Genomic DNA, 12,823 nt, shown 5'->3' with positions numbered 1-12,823 from the left:
CAAGTCATCTTCCGGTGATAGACTCATTGGATAATTTACTTTAGAAAGTCGTGAAATTGACTTATTGGCAGTTTTAATAAGCGCAGCCATAGCTGCCCCTGCACAATCTTATCCAACCGATGTCCCAAATACCCTTACAAATCGCATGGTATTACTCGAGTTTCTTTGCGCATGGACATAAGAGACTGTATTAGCTTCATATTCTTAACACGATTCAAATTCGATGAATCATACACGTCCATGAGTTTGGCTTCTATGGTCAGCTCTACCATGTTGCTCTTCAAGAGCTAATTATGAAAATTTTTTTAATCGCAAGATAACATTGTCACCCGACCCCGTCTCCACAGAATGGTAGCCATGAAGCTTGCAGTGCCTCAATGGGTGTTAAAATTTTAATTTGGTACAGAATCTAGAAAGAGACTAGACAATAGTAGCATGTCCCATTGCACCGCTTTTTACTCCGATTCCACTCATTTGGATCAAAATTAAGTAGTTGGAAGAATCAAGCCATGGCTAATTGTAGAAACGCCAAGACAGATAGTCTGAGTGAGATAGAGGCAAAATCTGGCAAAAGCCTTTTTTAGGATTGCCAAAAAATGATATCTTTTAGTCTTTGATAGATAATTTTTTAATTTAAAAGAAATGTCCAATTGTATCGGGCTCTTTGGAAGACTCGTCGAGAATCCATATCCAGTGTTTCACCGATTCAATGGACGGAGCCCTCACTCAATATATTACCCCCTTTTTATCTTTAATTTTCTTACTGTATTGTACTTCAAGACTATACAAACCATCTTTAAATTTTCACTGGTCTTCTCAAAATGTCTATTCCCTTAAGTTTTACAGGATATTGCCCCTTTAAACAGTTAAAGTATTCTTTGGGAAACACTGCCCCCTTGCTACTTCTATTAACTGCCAAATCAACCCAAAGTATCTTACTAGCGTCATTATTCAAGAGTTTATTCCTGCCACAAGGACCGCGTACTTGAAACATGCTAGGCCCGTATCGAAATAGAAGTCTTGCAAACCTACAAGCGCCATCAAATGTGTATTACATTTTGTAATTCTCCTAGCCCCTTCTGCCTCTTAAAAAATTCTTTTTTAAATTAATAACATTGAAATCTAGGCTTTTTATAAATAATACTATAGAATCACTTCACAACTCATTATAATTTACTAATTTATTAAAAATACTACTTGCCCAATCTAAAAAAAACACCCTCGAAATTATGCAAGTCTGAAATATCTGCATTTTTGTTTGTAGGTAATGTGGATAAGAATCTCCCGGATTTTTATTAAATAAAACTTTTTTAGGGCTTCGGAAGCTTTTATGCTGTCCCGTCCACCACCCTCCCAAATTTGTTTTTGAAGAGGGGTCCTAATCTTGCCGCAATAGGAGTGGACTAAGCCAATTGGATTCATATGGGTACTAACACATGTAAGGATGTTGCAAAAATCCCCCAGACTCAGCTCTACAGACATCAACATTACGAAGGACGGTGTTGGCTAAATGAAAATTCAGATGAAACGGGGTGAACCGCTTCCAGTTTGTCCTTCTCCCCCTCAGCAAGATCACTCTGTGGGGTTGGCACTTTATCAGCCTCATTTGGCGGTAGTTGGTCTTCTACCCAGTCATAGTCTCTTTTCAGACCGAGCTCCTTCACAAATACCCTTTGCTCGGAAATGGAGCTACATTAGCAAGATTCACTCTCATACTTAAAAACCCATCTTTTGCTCACTTTCTTTTGGGGCCTAGTCCATCTCCATTAACGAATCAGTATATTCATGGAGGTTGTAGGTCCTTGGTGCAGATGATACTGTCTTTAGGTGTACTTAAAAAGTAATAACAGCTTGTAAGCCCTTTGAAACACTTTTAATTCCATCCTGACCAAAAATTTATATTAGGCTAAAATAGAATAAAATATTAGTCAGTAAATTTTTTGAGGAGGCAAAGTGCCTGTTTTGATGTAAAGTGACTACACTACCACCTAAAAGTTTAACAACCAGAAATTATTCCAAATATGGGGACAAAGTGGCCGTTTCAGCAGGGTGAGGGTATACTATCGGCTAAAGGTTCAACAGCCAGAAATTACCCATAAATGAGGGCTAAATGCCTCCTCCCCTTAAGTTTCCGTTATTACAAAGGCCCTCCTTGAAATTATGAGTCCTTAAACTACACTTACAGAGCGATTATTCATAAGAAATCGGCCAGCAGCTTATCATTCCAGCTAAAATCATCGTTCTCGAGATCCTGGAAAAAGAATGACAATTTATTTTCCCTTGGAACACTTATTATTTTCTCCGGTAAAACAGAATACATTATTAAGCTCAGGGTTCTCATCCCTTGAGTTGACACAAATATTTTTTTAAAGAATGCGTTATTTCCATTGTGATGAAAAACTTATTGAGTCATGGCGTCAAATCCTCCTCTTGGATGTGGTGAACAAGCTCTTCTTTCAACAGTAGAACGCTATTAAAATAATGTTTGATACATTTAGTTAGACTTCTTTTTGAAAAGAAATAGCAAAGGTGAAAATTTAAGCTCATCATACCCCTAGAAAGCGAGATTGATCAACAAAAATGTCTCGAGGTGAGTCTGATAACATCACATTTTCATTTTTGAAAAGGAATAGTTAACCTCTAAAAGAATGTATTAATTTTTGAGTCAAAGCACCATCCTAGTTTCCCCCCCCCCCCTTGAAATGGTGCAGTTTTGTGAGTCTAAAAAAGAATATAAATTAGGGTGACGAAACAGTAAGTTTTTACATTAAATTCATAATAAACGGTTCCCAAACTATGGAACAGTTTATTATGCGAAGGCTGGTAGCTCCATCTTTTCTGGGGACTGAAGGCCCGGTGTCTCCTTCTTGCACGGGGGACTCATTCTTCTCATGCTTGAGGGGTCCAGGTCTTGATGGTGTGGTGACGTTTTGACCATGGGACTAGGGAGATGCAGAAGGCCCAGCAACTCCATCTTGCACGGGGGGCACATTCTTGCTGCTTTGAATGAGGGGCATAAAAAGGATAGTGTCCAGACTTTGTACGGCTGCTCTTGCCCTGCACACCTTTTATTATTTGGTAGAGAAATCTTGTTTTTTTAAAATAAAATAAAGAATAAACTTTAGTTCCCCGGATAACATAATATTTGAATAGCCTCGAATCTTAGTTTCCCACTTAAAATTGACTTATTGCCAGCCGCCTCTACATCAATGCTAGAAAGCATCCGTCACCCCGGCTTTTCTCCTGATTCACGATTTTAAACAAGAAAATTATGAAGTAGGACAATATAGAATCCAATTAAACCAAAACTAGCTAAGTGACGAAAACTCGTGTTAATGGTAACTGAATAGGGCGAAAAAAGATATATTTGCAGATAGGTTTGTTCTGAATGAGCATTGTGACCGTAAGTATTTTTATTCCCTGATTAAATTTCCGTTTTTATTCTCTCTCTAATATGTTATAGCAAAGGAAAAACATTCTATTCCTCACAGCTTGTTTGCACTTGAGCTAAAGACGTTTTATACAACACCGTTTAAATGTAGTAAGCGAAACATTCTCAAAATAAGAATAGATATCTAGTTTCATCATAGGTCCTATCTTTCAATTCAAGCCTAGCGATACATACATAATCAAAAATTATTGCTTCAAATGACTGCTTATCCACCTTCTTACTGGTATGGTGAGAAGTGGGCCTTACAAGAAATTCACTATTATAATAATAAAGTTGCTTGTCCAAGTTTTTGCACAGAATCATCACTAAGAAATACGATCAATTGTAATTTTAATGAAACAAATATTGTTATTTTCTTTCGTGATTGTTCTCTGATGGTATTTGACAGAAAATGTAGGTGTTATAAAAGCATCCCTTTCTGGTAATTAACTAGCGAGTAATAACTTATGTTCATCTTCTCCACCCCCTTCCCAAATAGATGTTGACTAGTTAAAATGATAATATAAAAACTATTTCAAGTTGAAAATATTTCAACTATGAAAAATAGTAATCATAGCCCCATCCGCTCCTCTTACAAATCAAAGATTTATTGTGAATATAAGTAAGTCAATTTTATGATGAAAAACATCTTTGTTATGAAAGCGCTCTTAATATCAGGCCATTCAAATTTACTTATTGCCAAGAATAAATCATTAGTGTAATGTTGTTCGCTGGAAACTAGCCCTATACCTGAAGAGGGGTATAACTAAGGGTCAGCGCAAATATCTGAGAGATGTTAATCAGAATAAAGGAAGCTGAAATAGAATGGGAGATTTAGATTATATCTATATGAGCCGAGAAAATAAAGTTATTATGCCCCGGTGTTTCTTTTTTATGGGGAGGGGCTAGGGAGTTACCTGGGAACTTCAAATAGAGGATTATATATGTTGTTTTTTAGTATATTATCATCTCTATGATTTTGGGAGGGAGGGGGGAACCACTCCCTTAATTTAGGCGGAAGCTTACCTGAATTTCAAGCTGAGATTTAAGCTTGGACCGTTGGTCTTCAATGTCAGTGTAATCGGTAAGGGCTTCAAATCGGTTGTTAAGCTGTAGCTTCAGATCAGCCTTGATTTGTGGACTCAGTAGCTTTTATACATAGAAATGATTGGTTTTATCTGTTTTTTGTGGGTGTTAGTCTTTGATTGAATCCACAGATGAGAATAAAGTGATCAGAGCCGTTTGTTGAGTCTGTATCTGTGCCTCTGAAGACTCTTGCATCCAGACATGAGCTTCTCCTACGTCTTCTGACAAGGAAGTGGTCGATCTTGACTTTGGTGACCCTGTTAAATCTCCAGATCACAAGTTGGTGCTTCTTGTGATCGAACTGGGTGTTAACTAGATATAGGTTATTGTATTTGGCAAGCTATAGCAACCTCTCACCGTTCGACCATCCATCTCCAATGGTATGGTGTCTGATCACTCCTCCAGTCTTTGCATATGGTTTATCGACTCTTCCGTTAAAGTCACGAGTGACCTATAGAATTTCGCCTCCTGGGACAGAGTCGAGTATCCTCTGCAGCCCAAAGTAGAACGGACCTTTGGCGTCATCAGGGATATCTCTGATAGGAGCATAGAGGGACAATATAGTCGCGTTTCTAATCCGGCCTTTCAGTCTCAGGGTAGATATTGTTATTGAAACTGGTTGCCTAGAGATGACAGATGATGCAGCAATTGGGTCCAAGAAGAATCTTGCTCCGTGGAGACCGCTCCCATCAGTCGGTCTGGAGTTGTAAAATTTTAATGTTTCTGAATCCGTGAGGCTAATAGATTTTGTCAGTGTGTCGTTCAATCTAGTCTTAGAAAGGCAGCATATACTGATACCATACTTTTTCATTTCATTAGCAAGGAGGATCTGAGTTGACTCGGCCTTGCAATTTCTTAAATCCCAAGAAACAACTTTAAGTTTCTTTGTGGGGATGATTAAACCAATTCTTGAATCAGGTATTATCCGAATCTTATCCGCTTCAGCTACCGCGGACGCCGTAGTATTGATCGTTATATCTGAATGTTCTATATCCATTGGTGTCTCATGGGAATTTTCTGGACCAGCAGCTCCCCAAACTTCTGGCACCACGTTGGGTTTGCCGTTCCACTTGTCGGGCTAGGCAACCAGCAACACGTTTCACCACCCAACCGCCATGAGGTGCAACTTGGGACTCTCCTTTAGCCTCACTAGGGACGATAGCATGAATCATAGCTAATAGGCCCCAACCTTAACTTGGACCTGTCCTTATCTATTTCGCGTCAAATAATTAACAACAAAGGATTTTAAACCTTCGATCAATAACAAATATCACGTTTGATTCCTACACCAGACAAAGCCTTTATTATTATCGGATTATAAAGGTCAACTGAACCAAATTATGCGTTGATTTCACACGAAATTACATCATCCTCAGTTACAACCAGGGGTTCGCCACTTAACTAGCGGGCCCCCATTGGAATTGGTTGCTAGGGTCCCCACTAGAATTGGTTGCAAGGGCCCCGTTGAAATTGGCTGCTAGGGCCCGTTGGAATTGATTACTAGAGTTTTGCATAGGTAAACAACTAACTATGTTTATCTCCTCATTTATCTCCAGGGGCTCCCCAATTGACTAGCGTGCCCCAAGGGTTTTTCCTAGACCCTTAGGTTTTTAAACATTTAACTTTGACGTAACAACCCAAGAATTCTCGAAGAAAACATTTGCATAGGTAAGCTATGGCTCTCGGAGTAATCCTCATTTACAATTGGTGGTTCCCCATTTGACTAGCGAGACCTGAGGTTTTTCCAGCCTGGCCCTCCTAGGTTTCTAAACAATTAACGTAACAACCTTGAAAGAATTTATTCAAGAAGAAAATTTTTTTCTCGAAGAAAACATTCCCTGGTACATATCAACCAACTCGCTATAGTATTACGTAAGACCCAGGTGCGTCTTGAAAAAACTCAAATATCCAGTAGCTTAAAAAAGTGTCGGCACCGGGATTCGAAGGGATAGGGAATTTCTCAAAACTGGAACCTCCTCACTGCTCAAAGAATGTATAATAATTTTTGCTCTGAATTATCAGGGGGAACTGCACCCCCCCCCCAAAAAAAAAAAAAACACGCCCCTTTTGCGAAGACCCTTTAGTTTCTAAGTAGAAAAAGATAATAAAAGTAAATCTTTTTTTAGCCTAGTGTCATGGATTGCCTTTTAAGCAATTAAACATCCGTAAGAAGTTATAAATATACTTCACAACTCTTATTATTAATAATCTAAACAATGAAAAATTACAGATTGTCCAAGACTGCTTCTTGGCCTTTGAACTGAGGCCAAAAAATCAGGTTATCCCTTAATAGAGTAAAAATAGATGAGAAATTCGTTGGAGGGGTAAGAGTGAAGTTTTATATAGATAAACCTATAAAATGAGTTGAATAGCCGTAAAAAGTAATTTTTCAACACGGTGTAACACGCAGTCACATCTTAGTTGACACTGAATATCGATTCAAAGCGCTTAATGAACACTTTGAACGGTTTAGTTTTATCTGTGACATTGATTATTTGAAATTTTTTTCAAAAGAAGACCCGAGGAGACGCTGAATCCCCGTCACCTAGTACATCTCGGATCGCGACGTGTTCCGAAAAGCTCTGCAACGCTTGATACAGTTCCGCCACGCTTGGATTGCTTCGCCTGGTGTACATGATTTCTGAGAAGAGCGATCCGTCGAGATGACCTTCTAAAGCCCTGTGATGATTTAGGTGAAATACTCAAGGATGAGGAAAACAGTAACCTAGATATTTTCGAACTTCATAAAGAACTGCATATTTTGAAAGTTACTTCGCTAGAAAATATAAATACTGCAAAACAACTTATCTAGTGTATATTTTGAAAAAAAAATTTGATGTATTTCCAGACCTTCCCATAGTAGCCATATCATGCTCACACTTCAATTAATTACATACTGCCAATTAGGGGACAATTGTCACATAATATCTCCCCCAGATTTTGAAAAAAACGCACCTGGGAGAGGTAGTATACAAGAGGAAAGTTGTAAAAACTGAGCTGTGGTTTTCAATTATGGAAATTACACTGATAACCTTGTTTTAGTTTCCACTTTCTACTGCAGAATTGGCACCAAAAACCGACACTTTTTGTGCCATGATTCATTTTACAATATCGGACGGATTTACAAGAACCAGCAATGGATATGAACATCATAAATGATCTATTAAATATCCCTCTGTAATCTTGAAGTTGTCAGCTATTCCTGGCAGAAGCAAAATATAAATAAATAAGGAGATGCGTCCCAACCATGCAGAAAAGTGGATTTCTCAATAGAGGCTCAAAAACCTCCGTTTTGAGGTTTTAGAACACGAAAAATTAATTGACTGTCTTTGAATTTTGTGACTTAAAAGAAGCATGAGATATTGCGATCTATGCTCAAATTGACACTACCCTAATATTCTACGTCCACTGGTTTGATACGATCATCCCTGGGAAAAGAAGAAGAATTAGAGGAGAAAAGGAAACGCACCAATGCTCCCCATCCAAAAATCAACCATAAAAGGTTGACTTTCCTTGTTTTTCAAGACTGGGGACTGTAATTCTTCAGTTTCAGGTTTTTGGCATTAATGATTCCAATGAAGACCGTATCCAAGAATGGGGGTCAGGAGGTTTGAATTCCACCAGAAATATTTGGCAGACTCGTAAAAAATATAACAAAAATGAATATAAGCAAATGTTTGATGTTTTTTCTGCACCCCCTCCCCCCAAAAAATTCTTTTGCACACCTCCCCCAAAAAATGGTCAAGGGAAAGGCCCTGATTTACCGTCACTGTCACAATCAAATGGTCCCTTCACCATTTGTAGAGGATTTCAATTTTTTTTTCTTTTTTTCTTAATTCCCCAGAAATTCGTTTTCACAATAAACTTTTCCTATTAAGTTAAAAATATTTAGTAGTTATCATTTCTGAATCACTTTTAAAGAGAATTTTTTCTCAGATGAGAATTTTTTTTCCAAATCCATTTCTAAATTCTCGGATACTTTGGATTGTGATTCGCTCTTTACTAGGTTTCAGCAACTGCTGCAATTATGATTTCATCCATGGCTGCTGTCAAGTCCATGCAATATCCGACTTGGATATCTCTAGTCACAATATCTTCCCTTCACTATCTGATTGTACTTGTGAGAGACCTCGACAAAAACCAAACCAATCAACTTTATCTTCAGACTTGGAGTAGACCAACCGGCTGCTGTCTGAATCTCGCCGTTATCTAATTTTTGAATAAAATAAAATTCAGAAATATTGTGTGTTCTGGGCTAATAGTCAAATTTCATTTTTTGGGTGGGGGAGGGGGAAGACCCTTATTGGCTTTCGCTTGGCTTCGATGGAGACCAAAAGTCGTGACGCTAAGAATCTGTTATTAAATATACCCTCTTTCCTGCAACTGAAGATGTAAGTAAGGTGTAAGCTCTTGATTTGCTGTCACAAATCTTACCACTTTTCAACTGTTCACTGGGTCCAGACACTTGGTTGACAACTGATTCACTCGATTTTGAAGATGATTTCGTTTCAGACGCTTGACTAAGAGGTACATCAGATGACCCGGGAGTGGTGTGCGATAGGATTAGAGCGGTGTGACCCTAGAGATGTTTGGGCGTAAATATTGATGCTAATTTGTATAAATGCTAAAAGGTCATAGAAGCTACATTGGTCACTTATGCTGCGCAGGAGGTCATTTATTGCAAATAAATACCCTCCAGAACATTGCTGCTATGATGCTAGAATAACTAATTTATTTTTTTGATAATCAGAAGCGTTTTTCAACAAACTGGGAGATTCCCAATAGCAAAATAACTTTAAACATTCTAAAATGTTTCTATTTCTTATCTAAACTAAAAAGAGACTCTGAAAAAATAATATTTAATCGTTAACAATTATTCTTCAAAAATGAAAGTACTATAATACGCAAAAGACTTATCCTATATAATCAAACTGAAATGACCTGCGCAACTGTAAAACGCTCACTGGATTTGGACGATTTTCATAATTTCCCTAGATCAGCAAAAAGACATAAGCGCATTTCAGCGCAGGAACAATCACTATTAAAGACTTCAAGTGATTTTTATCGGACTGTCTCTAGAAAACGTACATTGGATTTCGATGAGTTGAACAGTCATCCATCAAACAGTTCGTGGTAACGAACTGTAGTAAGGAGCGACCCGGCTCAATAGTAACCAAAACTCTAAAAAATGGAATTTTGATACCAATAGCTATATCAAAAGAATCGCATTTTAATGCTGGTTTTAAATATATAAGTTTCATCAAGTTTAGTCTTACCCATCAAAAGTTACGAGCCTGAGAAAATTTGCGTTATTTTAGAAAATAGGGGGAAACACCCCCTAAAAGTCATAGAATCTTAACGAAAATCACACCATCAGATTCAGCGTATCAGAGAACCCTATTGTAGAAGTTTCGAGCTCCTATCTACAAAAATGTGGAATTTTGCATTTTTTGCCAGAAGGCAGATCACGGATGCGTGTTTATTTGTTTTTTTGTTTTTTTTTTGTTTTTTCCCCAGGGGTGATCGTATCGACCCAGTTGTCCTAGAATGTTGCAAGAGGGCTCATTCTAACGGAAATGAAAAGTTCTAGTGCCCTTTTTAAGTGACCAAAAAAATTGGAGGGCACCTAGGCCCCCTCCCACGCTAATTTTTTTCCCAAAGTCAACGGATCTGAGATAGCCATTTTATTCAGCGTAGTCGAAAAACCTTATAACTATGTCTTTGGGGACGACTTACTCCCCCACAGTCCCCGTGGGAGGGGCAACAAGTTACAAACTTTGACCTGTGCTTACATATAGTAATGGTTATTGGGAAGTATACAGGCGTTTTCAGGAGGATTTTTTTGGTTGGGGGGAGGGGTTGAGAAGAGTGGGATATGCTGGGGGAACTTTCCATCGAGAATTTGTCATGGGAGAAGAAAACTTCCATGAAGGGAGAGGAGGATTTACTAGCATTATTTAAAAAAAAAAAATAAAAAATAAATGTGAAAAAGCTCTTTCAGCTGGAAGTAAGGAACAGCAATAAAACTTAAAACAAACAGAAATTATTACCCATATAAGGGGCTCACCTCCTTATGATACCTAGCTCTTTACGCTAAAGTATTTTTAGTAATTTCAACTATTTATTCTACGGCTTTTGTGATTCAGGGGTCATTCTTAATGAATTGGGATAAAATTTAAGCTTTAGTGTAAAGAGCGAGGTACTGACGATGGGACGAATCCCCTCATATATGTAATATAAACATGAGAATACAAAAGTTCTTTACGTAAGCTAATTTATAAGTTACGTAAATCTTTTACCAATAAAAAGATTCGTAAAAAATTAAAAGTTCTAGTTGCCTTTTTAATTAACTAAAAAATCGGAGGGCAACTAGGCTTCGCCCCCGCTCTTTTTTTCTCAAAATAATTCGATCAAAATTATGAGAAAGCCATTTAGCCCCCCAAAATAATATGCAAATTTCGTTTTGATTATTCCTCTGCGGAGAGCCAAAATCAAAACATGCATTGATTCAAAAACGTTCAGAAATTAAATAAAAAAAAACGAGTTTTTTTAACTGAAAGTAAGGAGCGACATTAAAACTTAAAACGAACAGAAATTACTTCGTATATGAAAGAGGCTGCTTCCTCATCAACGCCCCGCTCTTTACGCTAAAGTTTTTTACTGTTTTAAAAAGAAGAATTGAGAGAAAGAGTCAAACTTTAGCGTAAAGAGCGGGGCGTTGATGAGGAAGCAGCCTCTTTCATATACGAAGTAATTTCTGTTCGTTTTAAGTTTTAATGTCGCTCCTTACTTTCAGTTAAAAAAACTCGTTTTTTTTTATTTAATCGGGTAAAAGACAGAGGTGCGTCACTGATGCACAGCAATTACTTTTGAGAGTTCCAAGTGCTTTTGATGGATCTGTCCCTAAAATGAAGCAAGATGAGGTGATGACAAATGTCTGTGAAGAAGTAAAGAGACTTGGAAGAAGAAAGCAGCTTACGTATGAAGCGGTGACAGAATCTGGACCTTCAAATTCTTCAATAAAACACGAACCATTGCTTACAATAAAACAGGTGATAACACTTTGTGAAAAAATAATTCGTGAGCGAGAAGAACAAACCCGCGAGACTTACGATGAAGTTTTAACTGCAAAGCTAGCAGAGCAGTATGCTGCCTTTGTCAAATTTACATTTGACCAAGTCCGGCAGCGCTTTGAAACTGAACATCCTAGCTATTTGTCTTAGATGGAAATCAACAAAAGATAAAATTGCTCTATCCCCTAGCAAAGGCTAATTTAGGCGAAAGGCACTGATGCTATTCAAGTTATAGTCAAACTGGATGTAAGTGAAGAGAACAAATTTATGAAGCACGAGACTGCAAAGCTTATGATGAAGTTTTAGCTGAAAAGCTAGCAGAGCAATGTGCTAGCTTTGTCTATTTTACATTTGACTAAGTTCGCCAGCGCTTGAAAGTTGAACATCCTAGCAATTAGTCCCAGAATGAAATCGATCGAAGCTGAAACCTCTTCTTCCTCTATCAAAGGCTACTTTAGGCTATAGTTACTGATGCTACTCAAGTTGTAGCCAAAACTGGATATAACTGAAGAGAACAAATTCATGAAGAAGTGCGAACTGATGAACTGATGCTGAATTTATGCTTATGATGAAGTTTTAACTACGAAGCTGACAGAGAAATATGCGGTCTTTGTTAATTTTACATTTGACAAGGATCGTCAGAGCCTTGAAGCACAACATCCTAGTTATTTGTCCTAGATCGAAACTAAGTCAGGCTGAAACCTCTTTTCCCCTACCAAAGCCTAATTTAGGCAAAAAAAAAAACAAAAAACAATCAAGTTAGTCAAAACTGAACATACATGAAGAGATGAAGGGTAAAGAAATTTATATTATTTAAAACCAAAATACTTTACTTTCATCATAGAGATACTAAATTAATACTGGGAGACGAAATTCCCATTCCTTATTAGCTATCTTACCTACCCGACTTATTATTTTGTGACTCCGGCAACGACAAAAAAAAAGAAAGAAAAAAGAATGCTTCCCATCCCAAAAATTAATTTCCTTGTTGCTCAAGATCGGGGACTGTAATTTGTGTAAATGGGAGTTTTTTTGGCTCAGGGGATTTGAATGGTACAGTTCACATTTCGATCGGAGAATATTTTCTAGTGGTTTCAGGCTATTTCTCGAAATTCCGATCAGTTTGTTTTCACAATAAGCTTTTACCGATAATATTAGCCTAAATAACAGTAAACATTCGTAAATCAGCTTCAAATGATGTCTGATTGATTGCAAAATTTTTTGAAGTATTCTA

General features: G+C 37.6%; 1 protein-coding gene across 1 annotated transcript; it reads left to right on the top strand.

The window, feature by feature from the left end:
* The first annotated feature begins 11,424 nt into the window (after nucleotides 1–11,424).
* On the top strand, nucleotides 11,425–11,739 carry LOC136033500 (akirin-like). The gene has a single exon (XM_065714246.1). The coding sequence runs from the start codon at nucleotides 11,425–11,427 to the stop codon at nucleotides 11,737–11,739; it is 315 nt and encodes a 104-aa protein (XP_065570318.1).
* Nucleotides 11,740–12,823: the final 1,084 nt, after the last annotated feature.

This window comes from Artemia franciscana, chromosome 12 (genome assembly GCF_032884065.1).
Source record: "Artemia franciscana chromosome 12, ASM3288406v1, whole genome shotgun sequence".
In the NCBI taxonomy this organism is placed as follows: domain Eukaryota; kingdom Metazoa; phylum Arthropoda; class Branchiopoda; order Anostraca; family Artemiidae; genus Artemia; species Artemia franciscana.
The sequence above is the reverse complement of the archived record's forward strand: the minus strand, read 5'-3'. Positions and strand labels throughout refer to the sequence as shown.

Excerpts from the sequence above, each read along its gene's own strand:
- LOC136033500 (XM_065714246.1), top strand. The coding sequence starts at position 11,425 with ATGAAGCAAGATGAGGTGATGACAAATGTCTGTGAAGAAGTAAAGAGA.